The 19,418-nt window shown below is 36.7% G+C and overlaps 1 protein-coding gene across 9 annotated transcripts in view; it reads left to right on the forward strand.

Annotated features, from left to right (window-relative positions):
• FKBP5 (FKBP prolyl isomerase 5) overlaps positions 1-19,418 on the forward strand; it is a 98,374-nt gene that overhangs the window by 33,343 nt on the left and 45,613 nt on the right. For 3 of the 9 annotated variants that reach the window (XM_058554515.1, XM_058554517.1, XM_058554518.1), the window contains exons 2-3: positions 6,267-6,391; positions 11,524-11,668. In XM_058554515.1, the coding sequence (XP_058410498.1) occupies positions 6,287-6,391; positions 11,524-11,668 (250 nt within the window). In that variant the 5' untranslated portion in view covers positions 6,267-6,286. Of the gene's footprint in view, positions 1-629; positions 6,392-11,523; positions 11,669-19,418 lie in introns of all 9 variants that reach the window. The other 6 variants (XM_058554509.1, XM_058554510.1, XM_058554513.1 and 3 more) reach the window with 5 other exon arrangements.

The raw sequence follows: 19,418 nt of genomic DNA on the forward strand, positions 1-19,418 counted from the left end.
CGCTAGGGAGGGAAAGAAGCCTACCTGGCCTGACTGATGCAAACACAGCTTCTGCTCTCTTCCCCAGATGTGGCTCTCTGCTTACTCTCTCTGGCCCACTCCCGCTGTTCGTGATGCTGACCCCAGGCTCCCTTGGGAAGAGCTGTTCCTTGGGAAGAGCTGTTGGTGTTTAGAAGGCAGTTTGCTCTTCTTTGTTCTCTCCTTCAGCCTGATCTCAGCTTTTCTTGTTTAGCTCAGTTTAGAGCTTTACAAATTTTTCTGTCATTCCAGTGTCGTCTTGGAGGGATAAAGTTGATAATTTAGTACTGTCTTTCAACCTTTGACATTTGGATGGTCTAATATTTTCTAGATTTTTTTGTTGCTCTAATACTAATATAACCCTTTGCCTCCTACTTATTTAAGAACGGTAATTCATCCAAGTAAGTAATCAGTGACAGATGTAATTGTAAATCTGGTCTATTAACTTTGCTTTCTTCAGTAATTACTTGTACTGAGAAGAAAAGTGAGTTTACCAAAGCACTGGTTGTATCTAAGAGATACAATGAAGGAGGAAATAATTTGTAGCTACAAAATGGTAGTTGTATTTAGGATTCTCTTTTCTCTTCTGTCTTCATGACTGGACATCGCAGAGCCTTTGGTCCCTGAAGAACTGGTGCAGCAGTTACTGTTGGAGGCTCGATTCAGAACTTTGGAAGTGCACTGGGAATGTGCAAGGCATCCTCAATTAAGGAGAAGGAAGGAGGATTCAAGAGAGAAGTTAAGTCTGGCTGACCATTCTGTTAAATTAATTTCTGTCTGCTCTGGCCTCAGATTTTTTTCTTTCTTTTTTTTTTTTTTTGGTCTTAATTGTGTTAAAATATACATAAAATTTACCCTTTTAACCATTTTTAAATGTCCAGTGCAATGGCAGTAAGTGCATTCACATTGTTGTGCAATTTTCACCACTATTCTCCAGAGCTTTTCCATGTTCCCAAACAGAAACTCCGTACCCATTAAACAACTCTCTATTACCACCCCCACCGCCCCCAGCCCCTGGTAATCTCTGTTCTACTTTCTGTCTCTATGAATTTGCCTATTCTAGGTACCTCATATAAGTAGAATTGTATAACATTTGTCCTTTTGTGTCTGGCTTATTTCATTTAGCGTCATGTTTTCAAGGTTCATCCAGGTGGTAGCATGGATTAGAATTTCATCTCTTTTTATGGTTGAATAGTATTCATTTTAATAATAATATATAATCTGTATGTAAACACACCATATTTTGTTTATGGACTCTTCGATTGTTTCCACCTTTCGGCTGTTGTGAATAATGCTGCTACGAACATTGGTATACAAGTGTCTGTTTGAGTCTCTGCTTTCACTTCTTTTGGGTGTATACCTAGGACTGGAATAGCTGGATCATATGGTAATTCTGTGTTTAACGTTTTGAGGAAACACCAAACTCTTCCACAGAGGCTACATCATTTTACATTCCCACCAGCAATGCATGAGGGTTTCAGTTTCTCTACGTCCTCACCAACACTTAGGTTTCCTTTTTTGATAATAGCCATCCTAATAAGTGTGTAGTGGTATCTCATTGTGGTTTTGATTTGCATTTCCCTTATGACTAATGATGTTGAGCATCTTTTCATGAGCTTATTGGCCATTTGTATATTTTCTCACAGGTGTCTTTTTTAAAGGAGAAATAATGTTTGAGCACGTGTAGGGGTATTGTTCATTATCTCCCCATTCCTTACCCCGATGTAGAGAAGGAAATTAACTGGGGGAAAGTAAATGAATAAATATAGTGTGCTGTTTCATGTAGATCTATAGTCTATCTTTATATGTGATCTTGTTTCCTCTGTGTGCATATTTATCTCTCTCGTATGTATGTCTTGTCTATAAATAGATAACTTCTCCTGACACTCCTGTGTTACTGTATGAATGTTTGTGAGAGGCCTGGGGCTGAAAGTAAATAAGGGCTTTCCAGTTCATCCTTACACAGATATTTTCAAAGTTAAGATGCACTTATATAACATTCAGTTACAAGCCCTAGGTATACCTCTTTCCTTGTGTTTTCCTTCTTGTGTGTTTTAGTTGTGGGAGGCTGAAAGCGGTTATGGTCCAGACATCTGTAATACTTACAAAGAAGGCTGCTGTAATTTTCTGTGCTTCTAACAAAGTAGCCAGTTCCTATATATTTTTTTGTCTTCTTTCTGACAACGTGCCTGTTAGGCACTTTTTGATACAAGGTATCTATATTTTAACAAAGAGAACAAGATAGTAAGTAATATACATGGGGAATTAGTGGGTAGAGCTTTAATATGACTTCTCATTTGGGAGATCTTACAATTTAGTTATGTTAACTGAAGTTTTCAGGACGCTGTTGATGAAATTTTAAGCGTAGTCTCATTTTTCTGTTATGTCTCAGGTGTTTGCTGACTAGCGGTTTGGAGAGGGCATGCTTATCTGGCATGTCCATAACAGAACGAACTGTGTGTTCCCTCTCTGATGTACTGGGTAGCAATTTCCCCCCTTTGGACGGTTCAGAACAGTAAGCTTTGTCATAGATTAATATCCATAGCTACATAGTGATTTTAAATCCAGAATAAACCTAGCATAGGGGAAAGAAGAAAAGGCTGTCTTATGAAAAAAGTGAAACTTTCTCAGTGTGTCTTATAGGTTTTTAGGAGTTGTCTGTTCTTACTGCCTTTTTTCATGTAACACTAGATCAAGGAAAAAGTTTTTTTAAATTTGTTTTGTTTGCTTACAAGAATCTATACCCCAAATAGCGTAACTGGAATTAAAGGGAAATACTTGGAAAGTTCAGTTTATTTCTTTATTCTTCCAGATTTATCTGCCTTTGAAAGTTCAAAACAGTTTGTTTTATTGTTATTTTTATCTTTGTGTTTTAATTATTTATAATACCCCTTTTCATATGGACTCCATACTACTCAGAACCATTCTCTGAGATTAGGAAGATTGCTTGCATCTCTTGAAGGGTTAGAACCAGAAATGAAAAGCAAATTCCTTTATCAAATAAGACTTGTAAAGCTAGCAAATCAACTTATACAAATTCCCTATTTATCTGAATTTTAATTGCCATTGTTTCCAAAGGGCAGGGTTAGAACCAAAAGAAAATGTTTTTTGATTGACAATACTTTCATTGAAAAATTTAGCTGATCCGGAAATGATGAGCATTCAAAAGAAAGGCACTGCCTTTGGATGTGTTGTGGTCATGCTTTCTCAGTGCTTTGTTTTTAGTTTTTTTGTGGTGTTTGTGCTCACTCCTGCTCTGTCTTAAATGATTTGAAAGTAAGTGGCAGACGTCATGACCCCTCACCCCTAAGTACTTCAGCATGTCTCTCCAAAGAATGAGGATATTATTCTACATAAAACCACAATACTGTATCACACTCCAGAAAGGTAACATTTTACAGTAATAATAATCTAGTGTATGGCTTGTTTTCCAAATTTTTCTAATTCTTCCAAATATGTACTTTCATAACTCTTTGTCCCTCTAATCCAGGGTCCAGCCAAGGATCACACATCACATTTGGTTGTTGTGTCTCTTCAGTCTCCTTTAAACTGGAACAGCCCCTGTCTTTCTTTTATTTTTTTCCTGCCTTTTATAACTTTAACATTTGGAGGAGTCTAGGCCAGTTGTCTTGTAGAATGTTCCACAACCTAATTTTGTCTTTTCTTCTTGGTTAGTTTCAGGTTAAAAATTTTTGGTAGGAATAGCACGTGTATGCTTCCCATCACAGCACGTCAGGAGGCACAATGGTATCGGTCTGTTATTGATAATGCAGAGTTTGGTCATGATGCAGATCACTTGTGTTAAGGGGATATTTGTCAGATCACTTCATTGGAAAGCCCTTTTTCCCTTTTTAATAACAAGTAGTCTGTAGGTTCATGTTTTGAGACGGTATGGCTGTCCTGTTCCCTAATAACCTTTCACCTGGTGGTTTTAATGTGCTCATTGATTTAATCCAGGGTTTCCCCAGGGGTCTACTGGTATGTCAGTGTGTCTGTGAAGCCCTGGGAAATTTTTATGTGTGTATGTATTTTTCCAGGGATGTGGTCTGTGACCCCCAAATATATAGATCTTTTCCCCCCTGTTTTTGAGGGTACCTTCTACAAGTTCCTGTGCTTCAGAGACGTGTGAGTGGTAGGTTACTAGAAGCGGGGAACCAACCCTGTTATCTTACTTTCCTAATTACCTATCTCAGCATCACATACAACTAGGTACTTAATTTTTGTTGTTTGTTTGAGAATGCTCTGTTCTGGCCTTTCTCTTATCCTGAGCCAAGCATTTGGGTCTTTCTGTTTGGTATAAACTGTACTAGAAAATAAAGCAAAGAGGCTTAGGCTTAGCCCCTGGTTTTTGGTGTTCTTTTTGAAGATTTTTAGGCAAAATTTGATTTGTGTCTTTGCTGACACTGAAGTAAATTTAGGTCAGTTGGAAATGAATTAAAACACTGCAATATGTTTTAGTTGTCTAATTATCAGTTGCATCACTAAGACATTTTTCACAAGTATAGACAGGAGAGTCCAGCAGGTGACTTTAGGGAGCGCTATGTCCATTATTAGCCCAATGTGGAACAGCTGTAGAAGAGATTGATCCTTGACTTTCCCTGCACAACCAGGAGAGCAGTGTGGAATTAATCATGGCAGTGGCCAGTGAGGTGTGTTCTGTTTTGTCTGTTGATTAGCCTGTTGTAACGTTGGTTTGCCTTGCATGAAAAAGTGTCAGTTGGGTGACCGATAATAAGAGCTAACATTGGAATAGGATACTTTTTAAATAAACATTATACCATTTAATCTAGAAGATCACTCTGTGAAAGTAGATATTATTTTTATTCTAATTACGTGGGTAGGGCCGGCCCCGTGGCTTAGCGGTTAAGTGCGCGCACTCCGCTGCTGGTGGCCCGGGTTCGGATCCCGGGCGCGCACCGACGCACCGCTTCTCCAGCCATGCTGAGGCCGCGTCCCACATGCAGCAACTGGAAGGATGTGCAGCTGTGACATACAGCTATCTACTGGGGCTTTGGAGGAAATAAATAAATTTTTTAAAAAATTAAAAAAAAAATAATTACACGGGTAAGGAGAAAAGGCTTAGAGAAGTTAAAATAGACAACATCAAACAGCTTGTGAGGAGCTCCAAGTTCCTTGTGCTTTCTGTTTCACAAGTCTAAAAGGTAGGGGCGTTCTAGGGAATCTAAATATGAACAACGCATGGCCCTTGCTCCCAAGGATCTGTTAAATCCAGCAAATGTGTCTTCTTATAAATATGTTATAGACAACAAATCAAAGGAAGAGCTAAGGAAGTACAGAAAAGGGCAGACAACCTCCAAGTATAAAGTCAAGGTTGGTATGATGGAGGTGGCATTTGAGGGGGAGGAGTATTTGGGGAAGAAGAGGAAGAGTGGCCAAAAGCATGGAGATGGGAAAGCACAGGGCTTGTTATGGGAGAGGAATTGGTCTGGTTTGGCTAGAGCATGAGCTGCATGAAAGAAAGTAGTAGAAGCTAGACCTCAAAGAGGTTAGGATCAGATTGTGAAGGGCCTTGAATGCCGTGCTAGAGAAGAACCTCATTCTGGAGGGATTTTGAGCAGGAAATGAAAAATGTGGCCATGTAGAAGACCCAAAAATAATCATGATAAGTGCTTATATCTTTAAATTATGACTCTGTGCTAATCTCTTAACGTACATTATTTCATTAATGCCTCACAGTAACTTTATGAACAGTGTACTACGTCCATTTTATAGACATGAAACTGAGGCTCAGCTAGGTGAAGTAAGTTTGCAAATGTCAAACAGATTTTGTTGGAGCTAGGACTCAGAGTGGGGTCTGTTAGCTTCCAGAGCCTATCCTGGTTTTCACTATGATATATTGTCATTTCTTTTGTCAGATCACCTGATAAGTTCTTAATTCTCTGTCAAGAATATGGCTACAGGAAAAGGACGTTTTCAGAGTTCTGAAAGGACTACTTCTCAATGTGTAATCATGTTAAGGAATATAATCACTACCAAACCTGACTTGTACTACTCCCTAATTTGGGATCAGAGCTGGGTGGGAAATTAAAGAGTTGGATGATGTTTTATTTACATGCCTCGTGGCATCAATACATGATCATAGCAAATGCTTTTGTTTTCATTTTTAGTGTCTAACCTTATTTGCCCTAAGTAAATCTTAGGTCAGATAAAGCTCAGTTCCTAGGAGAATTTTAAGATGCATAAAGAAGTGGTATTTCTCCTAGCTAAAATATGTTTCTTCTCAGCAGGTTTCTACTGATAAAAGACAATGACTACTGACGAAGGTGCCAAGAACAGTGGAGGAAGCCCAGCAGCAGCTGTTGCTGAACGGGGAGAGGATATCACCTCCAGAAAAGATAGAGGAGTATTAAAGGTGAGGCAAGGATAGTGGCATGTAGGGAAATTTGCTATCTGGAAAGACTGTTTATAAAAATCTTTTTTTTTTTTTGACTGGAGGTGGAGGTGAATAATATTCATGGAGGCTTACTAAGTGCCAAACACCACAGCTAAATTCCGATTTCATCTTCATAACTTGAGGTTTATTTTAATCCCAGATTATAGATGGTGATACTGAAGCACAGCTAGAAAAATTAACTTTCCCGATAGATATGTCTTAGTAAATGCAGACCTGGGGTTCAGGTCCAAGTTATATCTGACTCCAAAAGGCTGTGTCTCCCTATTCTCAGACTGTGTAAATGGGTTATTATTTTAATATAATATTTAAGTATATTAAAACTAGCTGATGATAATTCAAAAGACTTTTTAAGGAAAAAGAAAAGCTAACTTGCAAAATTTAAAAGGATTTGTTTTCACATACAAATAGTGTTCCTGTGTGCAGTGAAGATATTTTTTGAGGTTTCATTAGAGAATATATCTTACTTTTGAATTAGTTTTCCTCCTTGTTAAAACACTTTATATTTTTTTCCCTCTGCAGTTAATCATTTTTACATGTTTTATTTATTTGTATCTAACAGTGGTCTTGTGAGACAATCAGAGCAGCTCTTGATTCTTTGAGTTTATAAGTGAATAAACTGCCCTAAATCAGGCACACAGACCAGTGGAACAGAGCACTTTTAGAATATCATGTGATTTCTTTTAGATTAATTTTTTGAAACTTTTTTTCCTTTTGAAGTCCTAGAAGGGCAGTAATGATTTTTTTTTGAAGTAGCTCTTACTTTAATTTTTTTATTATAATTTTTTTCCAGCTTTATTGAGATATAATTGATATATAACATTATGTAAGTTTATGGTGTGCAACATGATGATTTAATACACTTCTATGTTTTGAAATGATTCCCGCAGTAGGGTTAGTTAACACTTGCATCACTTCACATAATTACCATTTCTTTTTTGTGATGAGAACATTTAAGATATACTCTCTTAGCAACTTTCAAGAATATAATACAATGTTGTTAACTATAGTCACCATGCTGTGCATTTGCTCTCCAGAATTTGTTCATAGAAGTTTGTACCCTTTGACCGATATTTCCCCATTTCCCCTACTCCCAAGTCTCTGGCAACCACCAGTGTACTCTCTGTTTCTGTCAGTTCAGCTTTTTTAGATTCCACATGTAAGTGATATCATACAGTATTTGTCTATCTTTGTTTGGCTTATTTCGCTTAGCATAATGCCCTCAAGGTCCATCCATGTTGTCACTAATGGCACAATTTCCTTCTTTCTCATGGCTGAAAAATATTCTATTGTATATATATACCACATCTTCTTTCTCCATTCATCCATAGATGGACACTTGGGTTGCTTCCATAGCTTGGCTGTTGTGAATAATGCTACAATGAACATGGGAGTACAGATACCTCTTTGAGATAGTGATTTTGTTTCCTTTGGATTTATACCCAGAAGTGGGATTGCTAGATCATATGGTAGTTCTATTTTTAATTTTTTGAGGAACCTCCATACTGTTTTCCTTAGTGGCTGTCCCAATTTACATTCCCACTAATAGTGCACAAGTGTTCTCTTTTCTCCATATCCTTACCAACATCCTCACCAACACTTATCTCTTGTCTTTTTGATAATAACCATCCTAACAGGCATGAGGAAATATCTCATTGTGGTTTTGATTTGTATTTGCCTGATGATTAGGGATGGTGAGCATCTTTTCATGTATCTCTTGGCCATTTGTATGTCTTCTTTTGAAAGTGTCTATTCATTTCCTCTGCCGGTTTTTTAATCAGGTTGTTTGTTTTTGTAATATTGAATTGTATGAGTTCCTCATATATTTTGGACATTAACCCCTTATCAGATAAATAGTTTGCAAATGTGTTCTCTCATTTCATAGGTTGCCTTTTCATTTTGTTGTTTGTTTTTCTGTGCAGAAGCCTTTTAGTTTGAGGTAGTCCTACTTGTTTATTTTTTATTTTGTTGTTTGTGCTTTCGGTGTTATATCCAAAAAATCATTGCCAAGACCAATGTCTAGAGCTTTTTCCCTGTTTTCTTCTAGGAGTTTTACAGTTTTGGGTCTGATGTTTAAGCCTATAATCCATTTTGAGTTAATTTTTGTGAGTAGTGTAAGCTAGGGGTCCAATTTCATTCTTCTGCATGTGATCATCCAGTTTTCCCAGCACTGTTTATTGAAGAGACTTTTCTTTCCTCATTGAGTATTCTTGGCTCCCTTGTCAAATATTAGATGACTGTATATGCTAGAGTTTATTTCTGGGCTCTTGATTCTATTCCATTGGTCTGTGTGCCTGTTTTTATGGCAATACCATCCTGTTTTGATTACTGTTGCTTTGTAATATAGTTTGAAATCAGGAAGTGTGATTCCCCCAGCTTTGTTTTTTCTCAGGATTGCCGTGGCTGTTTTGGGTCTTTTGTTGTTCCATATGAATTTTAGGATTGCTTTTTCTATTTCTGTGAAAAATGCTATTGGAATTTTGATACAGGACTGCATTGAATCTATAGATGTCTTTCGGTAGTATGAACTTCTTAAAAAATTTTTTTTTGTGAGGAAGATTGGCCCTGAGCTAACATCTGTTGCCAGTCTTCCTCTTTTTGGTTGAGGAAGATTGTCCATGAGCTAACATCTGTGCCAATCTTGCTCTATTATTTTGTATATGGGATGCTGCCACAGCATGGCTTGATGAGTGGTGTGTAGATCTGCGCCTGGGACCCAAACCTACGAACCCTGGGCCACCGTGGCGGAGCGCACAAACTTAATTTAACCACTACGCCACTGGGCCGGCTCCCAGTATGAACATTTTAATATTAATTTTTCTGATTCATGAATATAGGATATCTTCCATTTATTTGTGTCTTCTTCAATTTCTTTCATCAAAATCTTATAGTTTTCGGTGTACAGATCTTCCACCTCCTTCGTTAAATTTATGCCTATTTTATTGTTTTTGATGCTGTTGTGAATGGGATTGTTTTCTTTTTCTTTTCTTTTTTTTTTGTGGAGGTATAATTGACCTATAACATTATATTAGTTTCAGGTGTACAACATAATGATTCGATATTTGTATCTATTGCAAAATGTTAGCTACAATAAGTCTAGTTAACCTCTGTCACCATACATAGTTACAAAAATTCTTTTTTTGTGATGAGAACTTTTAGATTTACTCTCTTAGCAACTTTGAAATATGCAATACAGTACTATTAACTGTAGTCACCATGCTGTACATTACATCCCCATGACTTATTTGTTTTATAACTGGAAGTTTGTACCTTTTGACCCCCTTTACCTCTTTTACCCTCCCCACTCTAGCCTCTGACAACCACCAGTCTGTTCTCTGTATCTGTGAGCTTAGTTTTTGGGTGTGTTTTTTTGTTTTTTCTTTTTAGATTCCACATATAAGTGAGATCATACGGTATTTGTCTTTCTCTGTCTGACTTCTTTTACTTAGCATAATGCCCTCATGGTGCATCCATTTATCGCAAATGACAAGATATCATTCTTTTTTATGGATGAATAACATTCCATTATATGTATACATACACACACACACACCACATTTTCTTTATCCATTCGTCTATCAGTGTACACTTAGGTTGTTTCCATATCTTGGCTGTTGTAAATAATGCTGCAGTGAACGTGGGGGTGCATGTATCTTTTCAAGTTACTGTTTTTGTTTCCTTTGGATAAATATCCAGCAGTAGAATTGCTGGATCATATGGTAGTTCTATTTTTAATTTTTGAGGAACCTCTGTTCTGTTTTCCATAGTGGCTGCACCAATTTACATATCTACCAACAGTACCCAAGGGTTCCCTTTTCCCTACATCCTTGTCGAGACACTTGTTATCTCTTGTCTTTTTGATAATAGCCATTCTGACAGGTGTGAGGTAATATCTCTTTGTGGTTTTGGTTTGCATTTCTGGGATTATTTATTTCTTTTTCAGATATTTTGTTGTTAGTGTATAGACACGCAACTGATTTCTGTATGTTGACTTTATATCATGCAACTTTACTGAATTCATTAATTACTTCTGACAGTTTTTTGATGGAGTTGCAATAATGATTCTTTTTCTTTAACGAGTGTCTGGGCTTTTGAGCTAAGAAAGTTGTAGAATCTAAGTTCATCTAAGCGTTTGGGTGGTGATATGAAGATGGGGCAGGAGGACACATCTCAAAGAAGAATTTAGGAGCAAATAATTGAATTCTTTAGATAAAAATTTCAGACCCTTCCCCAAAAAAGATGTTCATTGGACATTAGCTACTACTATCCTCTGCTATCCACTAAAAATGATTAGTTTGGCAGAGGTGATTGACAGAATAAATTATACCACCACATGCCTGGATTTGATTTTCTTTTCCCAGAACTGACCAACTGCATTAGTGGCTTGCTCTGCCAAGAACAAAATAAATATACTGGATTTTATGATAGCTAAATATTTTTCAGCTTGGAGCTTTTTGGCATTTCCTTTACTAGAAAACAAGTTATTCGGCATCATATGAAACTGTGCAGTGATACTGTTTTTTTTACACATTGAATATTCTTCAAATAATAGGAAATGTAACCTGTTATACCAAGAAATTGGGTTTTTTGGAATTAAACCAGTCTAGTGGAATCTAACCAAAAGCTAGTGTTTTTAACAAAGGAGGGAAGCAAATAAAATCTCACCTTTGAAACTTCGCTTTAGACCTCCTTTTGAATGTTCTTTGAAGTCCACTAATCTTTTTGGTTTCAGTTGGTATATGGACTAGCTTTGTGTTTTGAGAGATTTTAGTGTCAAATTGTGGGGCATTAAACCAGTGAAGCAGGATCTCTTGATTAATTATTTTGAGGGAAAAGTGTGATCAACAATAAAATTAAATATAGCACTAAAGATTTAGAGTAATATAGGACAATTTTCTAACAGTGAGTGTTAGAAAGAGAGAAATTGAAAGAGTGAGTGTTATTGAGAGAAATTAGAGGGAAACCTTTAGAAAGGACAGATAATTATTTGCAAATCTGCCTGGGTGATGTGAAATGGACTTGTGTGACCTTTTTATTCTCTGATTAGAAGGAAAAAGTTCCACCTCCTTTTTCTTGATGTTTGTCTTTTCTAGATTGTCAAAAGATTGGGAAATAGTGAGGAAACACCGATGATTGGAGACAAAGTTTATGTCCATTATAAAGGAAAATTGTCAAATGGAAAGAAGTTTGATTCCAGTCATGATAGAAATGAACCATTTGTCTTTAGTCTTGGCAAAGGTAAGAAGGTATTTTTTTTAGATGTGTTTTACTTATATTTATTGCTATTTGTATTATATAGGAGCTAGTGGGTCCTATCCTTGCCAAAAGTAAAGGTATTTTAGAGCAGTAGTTCTGAAAGTATGGTCCGTGGATCCCTGGGGCTCCCTAAGATCCTTTTAAGGAGTCCGTAATGTCAAAATTATTTTCATAATAATACTAAGATGTTATTTACCTTTTTCCCATGTTGGCATTTGCACTGATGGTACAAAAGCTGCAGTGGTAAAAACTGCTGGTGCCTTAGCACGAATCTGGATGGTGGCACCAAACTATACATACCGATAGCCATGTATGTTTCATTGTCCTCATTCATTGTTTAAATGAGAAAAAAAAAAGGAAAGCCAGCTTCACTTAAGAATGTCCTTGATAAAGTGTAAAAAAATTAATTTTATTAAATCGTAATCCTTCAGTTTCACATTGTTTTGGTATTTTTGTGACAGAAAGGGGGAGCACACATTAAGCTCTTCTGCATATCCAAGTACAGTGGTTGTCTCAAGGAAAAGCACTTATGTACTTGTTTTAGTTGAGAGCTAAACTAGCTGCATTTTGTTTATGAAACACCGTTTTTATTTGAAAGGGCAAACTATGATTCTTCAGGCTTGGTTATTCAGTATTTGGCAGATATTTTCTTGAAAATGAAGTGAGCCTGTCACTTCAAGGAAAACAACTGACAATATTTGTTGCCATTGAGTTTTCAAGTGAAAATTACAGTTTTGGAAAATTTGTATCTGCCACTGTGAGCGTGACAGCTTTCCCAAACTTAAAAGACTTCTGATGAGATCAATGGGTATTAATAGATATGATTTTTAAAATATTATACAACGAAATGTGTTAATATTCAGAGGAGCTGTATAATTCAGCGAATCAATATTTTCTCGATGACCAAGGTGTGATGTTACAAAATCATGCATGAGTAGAAGATCCATTCAATGTGCAAGCTAGCCCAGTGGATTTTAGTGTAATACAACATGAAATGTTCATTGATATGCCTTCAGATTCCACATTGCAACTAACTTTTGTGAAACTACCACTCGTCCAGTTTTGATGTGGTATCAGGTGATTATATTCACAGTTATCTGAAAAGGCTATTAAAGTACTCCTACCTTCTTCAACTATCTATCTTTGTGGGTTTGGATTTTTTCCATATATTTCAACCAAAATTGCAGTAGATGAATGCAAAAGTAAGTGTGAGAATCCAGTTGTCTTTTATTAAGTCCGACACATTTTACATTTGTAAAATTATAAAACAGTGCCACTCTTCTCACTAAGTTTTTTTTGTTTTGGAAAATATAGTTATTTTTCATAAAAATAAATTATTTATGTTAACATATAATGAGGTTATTGTTATTTTTAAATGAATTGGTAAACAACAATTTTTTATTTTTAATATGGTAAATATCAGTAGATATGTCATATAAACAGAAGCTCAATTTTTAAGTGTAAAGGAGTCTTGAGGAAAAAAGGTTGAGAACTACTATTTTCAAGTGTTAAATGTGATTTTTACTAATGTCTTTTCAAATGCTTTTAAATGTCTTCAGTTAATTTAGTATTCTTGTTTTTTTAATTTTGTAAGAAGAATAATAGCCCATATATCAAATTGTACTTTGTGGACCATGTGACTTATTGGAAGTTAGTGGCTGTATTACAATGTCTTTTTATTCTGTTCTGCCACAGATATAACAGACTTCTAGTTTGTTCCCAGATTAAGTGTAGGAGAAAAGGGGTAATCCCCCCGTCCACCACCATGGCTCAGTGTTGATTTTAATTCCTTTCTTTTTCTGACTCTACACCTTAGTTGAATTGTTAACTAAGCATGGATCTGGGGAAGGAAACAGCAAGTGAGGAGCTGAAGAGTAGACTCCTGCCTCTCTGCCACTCCACCCTCCTTGGTCCTCATAGGCATTTGTGTGTCATGGCGACTTCTGCTTCCTGTCCAGCTGTAGTCTCTTCAAGCTCTAGTGCTGGCTGTGCCACTGCTCCGGGCCCCTTTGGGTCCTTAGTGGGTTAAAGGCTCATGTGAGATGAATCTTGTGTTTCAATAAGGTAGCAATCAAAATCAAATACAGATTCTTTTTCTTGATGTAGCAGCTAATGATGACAGTTAATGCAGAATTTTTTTCGTTTTTGTTGATTTCGGGATGTGAACCTCTAGGGCCACCAGCGTGGCTATGGCATCATTATTTCATTTAGATGACCTCAATGTAAATAGCCTCGTCAGACCTCTTCGTTCCCACTGCTCCCCAAATTCTTACTCTACCCTTTGAATTTCTGTCTTGAAGAAGATAGAGTTAAGATAACAGATCTTCTCTCAACAGTTATCTTTGCAAGTAGATTTAAGAATTGCTGGGGGCCGGCCCCATGGTGTAGCAGTTAAGTGCACGCGCTCCGCTGCTGGTGGCCCGGGTTTGGATCCCGGGTGTCAGGAAGCACCACTTGTCAGGCCACGCTGTGGCGGCATCTCATATAAAGTAGAGGAAGACAGGCACAGATGTTAGCCCAGGGCCAGTCTTCCTCAGCAAGAAAAAGGAGGATTGGCATGGATGTTAGCTCAGGGCTGATCTTCCGCACCAAAAAAAAAAAAAGAATTGCTGAGAATTTATACTGCAACCTTCTTTACCTGGATTTCTCAGTAAAATGGTGAATGAGTCTTTCATGTTTCCCAGAATATTGAGCAGAGAGAAAAAGAGGCAACTTTCAGTTGACTTGGAACCTGTGACACACCTATCTAGAGACAACATGGTCTCATGGAGAGAGCATCCAGCTGGTGTTAGGAAGCCAGGGTTCCTGTCTTTGCCCTTCCCTGCAGCACGTTAACATGAGTAAGCCACCTAACCTTCCCTGCTCCTATAAAAAGGAGACGTCTATAGAAGAGCTTTAAGATTAATCCTGAGTCTGTGATTCCATTCTTTTACCTACTGTAGAGAGTACAGGAACAAAAACTGTAGAAGACTAAAACCAACACAACGACAGAGCCTTTAGAGGCCCTCTTAAGATGATAATTAGAAATATTAGGATAGAGCGGTATATATACCTCTGATAAAACTTCTATAACATAATGTGTTCAGTTGCCTATAACACAAGAAACATTGATTAGGAGTTTATAGTTTTATGTTTATGTGTTTATAGCAGTAGCTACTTCATTAAAATGAGGAAAAACAGGGGCCGGCCCTGTCACGTAGTGGTTAAGTTTGGCGCGCTCTGCTTCAGCAGCCCGGGTTCGCAGGTTCAGATCCCAAGCGCGGACCTACACCACTCGTCAGCCATGCTGTGCTGGCGACCCACATACAAAATAGAAGAAGATTGTCACAGATGTTAGCTTAGGGCAACTCTTCCTCAGCAAAAAAAAAAGAAAACAAAAATAATATAAATAGACAGTAGTACAAATAGTGTACATTGAACTCTCTCGATTCCTTATATTGTACCTTCCCCAAGAGAATAAATAGAAATATTTCAATGGAAAGTCACACTAATTTTGGGATTCCATTATGACTTCAGTATTTAAAATAGAATTGTGAGAGCTTATCTATAAAAATTGCATTAAAAATACACATACCTTATATGTATGTATATAAATTTGAACTATACCTATACATTGTTTGTATATGTGTCTTTGCTCTTTCTGTACTATCTTTTTTTTTGAAGTATAATTGACATACAACATTATATTAGTTTCAAATGTACAATGTAATGATTTGATATTTGTATATATTGTGAAATGATCAGCTCAATAAGTTGAGTTAACATGTATCACCATACATCATTAATGGAATTTTTTTTCTTGTGATGAGAACTTTTAAGATCTACTCTCAGCAAATTTCAAATATTATTTGAATATTTATTCAATGCAGTAATACAGTATTATTAGCTATAATAGTTGTACATGATATCCCCATGACTCATTTGTAACTGGAAGTTTGTTACCTTTTGACTACCTTCACTCATTTTGCCCATCCTCTACCCCCTACCTCTGGCAGCCATCAATCTGTTCTCTATATCTGTGAGCTTGTGTGTTTTTTTTTGTCTCCCAATTCCACATATAAGTAAGATCATATGGTATTTGTTTTTCTCTGTCTGACTTATTTCACTTAGCGTAATGCCCTCAAGGTCCATCCATGTTGTCATAAATGACAAAATTTCATTCTTTTTTTTTTCCTTTTTTTTTGGTAAGGAAGATTAGCCCTGAGCTAACATCCGATGCCAATCCTCCTCTTTTTGCTGAGGAAGACTGGCCCTGGGCTAACATCCGTGCCCATCTTCCTGTACTTTATATGGGACGCTGTCACAGCATGACTTGTCAAGCGGTGTGTCAGTCCACACCTGGGATCCGAACCTGCGAACCCTGGGCCACCACCGTGGAGCACATGCACTTAACCATTACGGCACCTGGCCGGCCCCTCATTCTTTTTTTTATGGCTGAATAATATATCATTTTGTGTGTGTATGTATATGTCTTTGTCCATTCATCTGTCAGTGGACACTTAGGTTGCTTCCATATCTTGTCTATTGTAAATAATGCTTCAGTGAACATGGGAATACAGATATCTTTTCGAGTTAGTGTTTTCGTTTTCTTTGGATAAATCCCTGGAAGTGGAATTGCTGGATCAAATGCTAGTTGTATTTTTAATTTTTTGAGGAACCTCCATGCTATTTTCCATAGTGGCTGTCCCAATTTTCATTCCCACTAACAGTGCACAAGGGTTCCTTTTTCTCCACATCCTCACCAACACTTGTTGTCTCCTGTCTTTTTGATAGTAGTCATTCTAACAGGTATGAGGTGATATCTCATTGTGATGTTGATTTGCATTTCCTTTATGTTTAGTGATATTGAGCATCTTTTCATGTACCTGGTGGCCATTTGTATGTCTTCTTCTGTACCATCTTTTAAACTCTGTGCCTTACTTCCTCTGTAAAGTGATGATAATAATAGTATATACTATTGTATGTTGCGGATTAAATAAGCTTGCACACCATTGCTTCGCACTCAGCCTAACATATAGTAAGCACGCGAATGTTTATTACTGTTGTTGTTACTGTATTAGGATTATTGGCTGGCTTTGTAATGGAATGGCAAGACTGTATTATGGCATTTTGGGTCCTAACTCCCTGTATTTACTGTGCCTTTATGCAAACCTTTTGAAACAATGCTTAACCGTCTTTTTTAGAGGTTAACCCAGGAAGTCTGGAAAGACAAAAACTGAGTCAATGTAAGACAACTGATTATTACCACTACAGAATATGTTACGGAAATTAGAATGAAGAGATTATTGTTTCTTTCCTTGGGTTTTCTTAACTAAATCTTTATTACATGTTCTGAATTCCTAGAATTGTGTTCATAACCCATTTTTTAAAAAGTTGAAATAAGAATGACTCAGAATTTTCAAATATACTTCCGTAATAGGAATCTTGTTCTTTTCCCTTCGCTCCCTCCAGCAAATGTATTATCACTAAAATTGGGAAGGGATAGATTTGGGGGATGAAAGAATTATTTCTACCTCTGTTCTTATAAGTAAATCCAAGAGCACTAAAGCTTCACCCCTTCCCCACCTACCCCTATAAGGGTCTGGTGATTTCTGATAGAAGGCTACTTCATTAAAGTTGTTTTTGTGACTTGCTATGTGACTAACATGGCTGGGAATTATGAAGCTAAAAATCCTACCAATTATATTCTTCCCCCAGATTTGAGAAGTGAGAGAAACAAACAAACCAGTCATTTGGGAATCTTCACATACCTATACGTCCCTCTTACTATTGACATTAAACCATAATGAAGTAAATACCAACGATCTGCCTTTAGCATTAAAATAACCTTATTAGGGCCTGCCCGGTGGTGTAGTGGTTAAGTTCCCGTGTTCTGCTTTGGCGGCCAGGGGTTCACAGGTTCAGATCCCAGGTATGCAGACCTACACACTGTTCATCAAGCCATGCTGTGGTGGTGTCCCACATACGAAATAGAGGAAGATTGGCACAGGTGCTTTTTGCTTCCTCAAACAAAAAGAGGAAGATTGGCAGTGGATGATGCTCAGGGCCAGTCCTCCTCACCAAAAAATAAATAAATTAATTAATTAATTAAAATAACCTTATTAGTTGCATGGTGACTCATGATCATTAGTAAAAATACCTGTTAATTTACTCAGTCATTAGCATATTAGGGTAAGGGGGGGAAAACATATGTTGAAAGACTAATAGCTAATACTTTTTAAGTACTTGCAGTGACAGGCAAAGGGCCTTATGTGCATTATCTGATTTAATTCTTACACCAATGCTATTATCTTTTAGATTGTACAACTTATTTAGTATAGTTTAGGGGACAGTTAGTCACATTAACATTTGTGTCTAAGACTCCCTGAGTTTTTTTTACTGAGGTGTTATTTACATATAATAAAATACACCCTTTAAAGGGTATAGCTTGATGAATTTTGGTAATAGTTGTATAACCACCACCACAATTAAAATATAGAACAGTTTCCTCATCCTAAAATGTTTTCTTATGTCCTTTTACAGTCACTGTCCTTCCTGGACACTGGGCCCCACGCAGTCACTAATCTGGTTTCTGTTACTATAGTTTTGCCTTTTCCAGAATTTCATATAAATGGAATCATGTGTCATCTTTGATATTTGACTTCTTCCACTTAGCATAATGATTTTGAGATTCATGCATGTTGAATTGCCAAGTAGTATTTCACAGTGTGGAAATACCACAATTTGTTCATCCATTCAAAAATTGGACATTGAGGTTGTTTCTAGTTTGGGGCTATTATGAATAACGTTATGAACATTCACATACATGTCTTTGTGTGGATATGTTTTCATTTATTTTGGGTAAATACCTAGGAGTGGACTTGCTGGTAATACAGTAAGTGTATGTTTAACTTTATAAGATACTGCTGCGCTGTTTTCAAAGTAGCTGAACCGTTTTGCATTCTCACCAGCAATACATGAGAGTTTAAGTTTTTCACATCCTTGCCAACCCCTAGTATTGTCAGTCTTTTTAACTTTAGCCATTCTAATGGGTGTGAGACAGTATCTCATTTCGGTTTTCCTTTGCATTTTCCTGATAACTAGTGATGTTGAGGGTATCTTTTCTTGTGCTTAGTGGACATTTTGTGTATTTTCTTTTGTGATGTATCTGTTCAAATCTTTTGCCCATTTAAAAAAATTAGTTATCTTTTTATTGAATTGTACTCAACAAGACAAGCACTTTATCAGAGATGTATTTTGCAAGTATGTTCTCCCAGTCTCTGACTTGCCTTTTCATTTTCTTAATTGGTCTTTCAAGGAACAAAAGTTTTGAATTTTGATGAAGTCCATTTTACCAATTTTTTCTTTTATGATTTAGGAACCTACTATAACTAACCATTTTTGTTTTCATTTGATTTGGTTTTTTGTTTATGTATGGGGAAAACTAAGGTACAGAGAGGTTAAGTAATTAGCCCAAAGTTACACAATAAGTGACAGAGCCAGGATTCAAACCCAGGCAGTCTCTTCAAATTATGTTAGATCTTAAGGTTTAAAACTATCCCAAACCAGATACAAAAACAGAGTAGGGCCTGGTCCAGCACAATTTAGTGAGTGCCTGCCGTAAATCAGACATTTTCTTACAGGAATGATATAGTTAATGAAGTTTATCAAAAGCAAAATTATTTGCTATTACATGCTTGATATTGTAATTCCTATTTTTAAAGTTTTTTTTTTTTAAATTGAAGTGTATTTT

Source organism: Diceros bicornis, chromosome 14 (genome assembly GCF_020826845.1).
Source record: "Diceros bicornis minor isolate mBicDic1 chromosome 14, mDicBic1.mat.cur, whole genome shotgun sequence".
Lineage (NCBI taxonomy): Eukaryota > Metazoa > Chordata > Mammalia > Perissodactyla > Rhinocerotidae > Diceros > Diceros bicornis.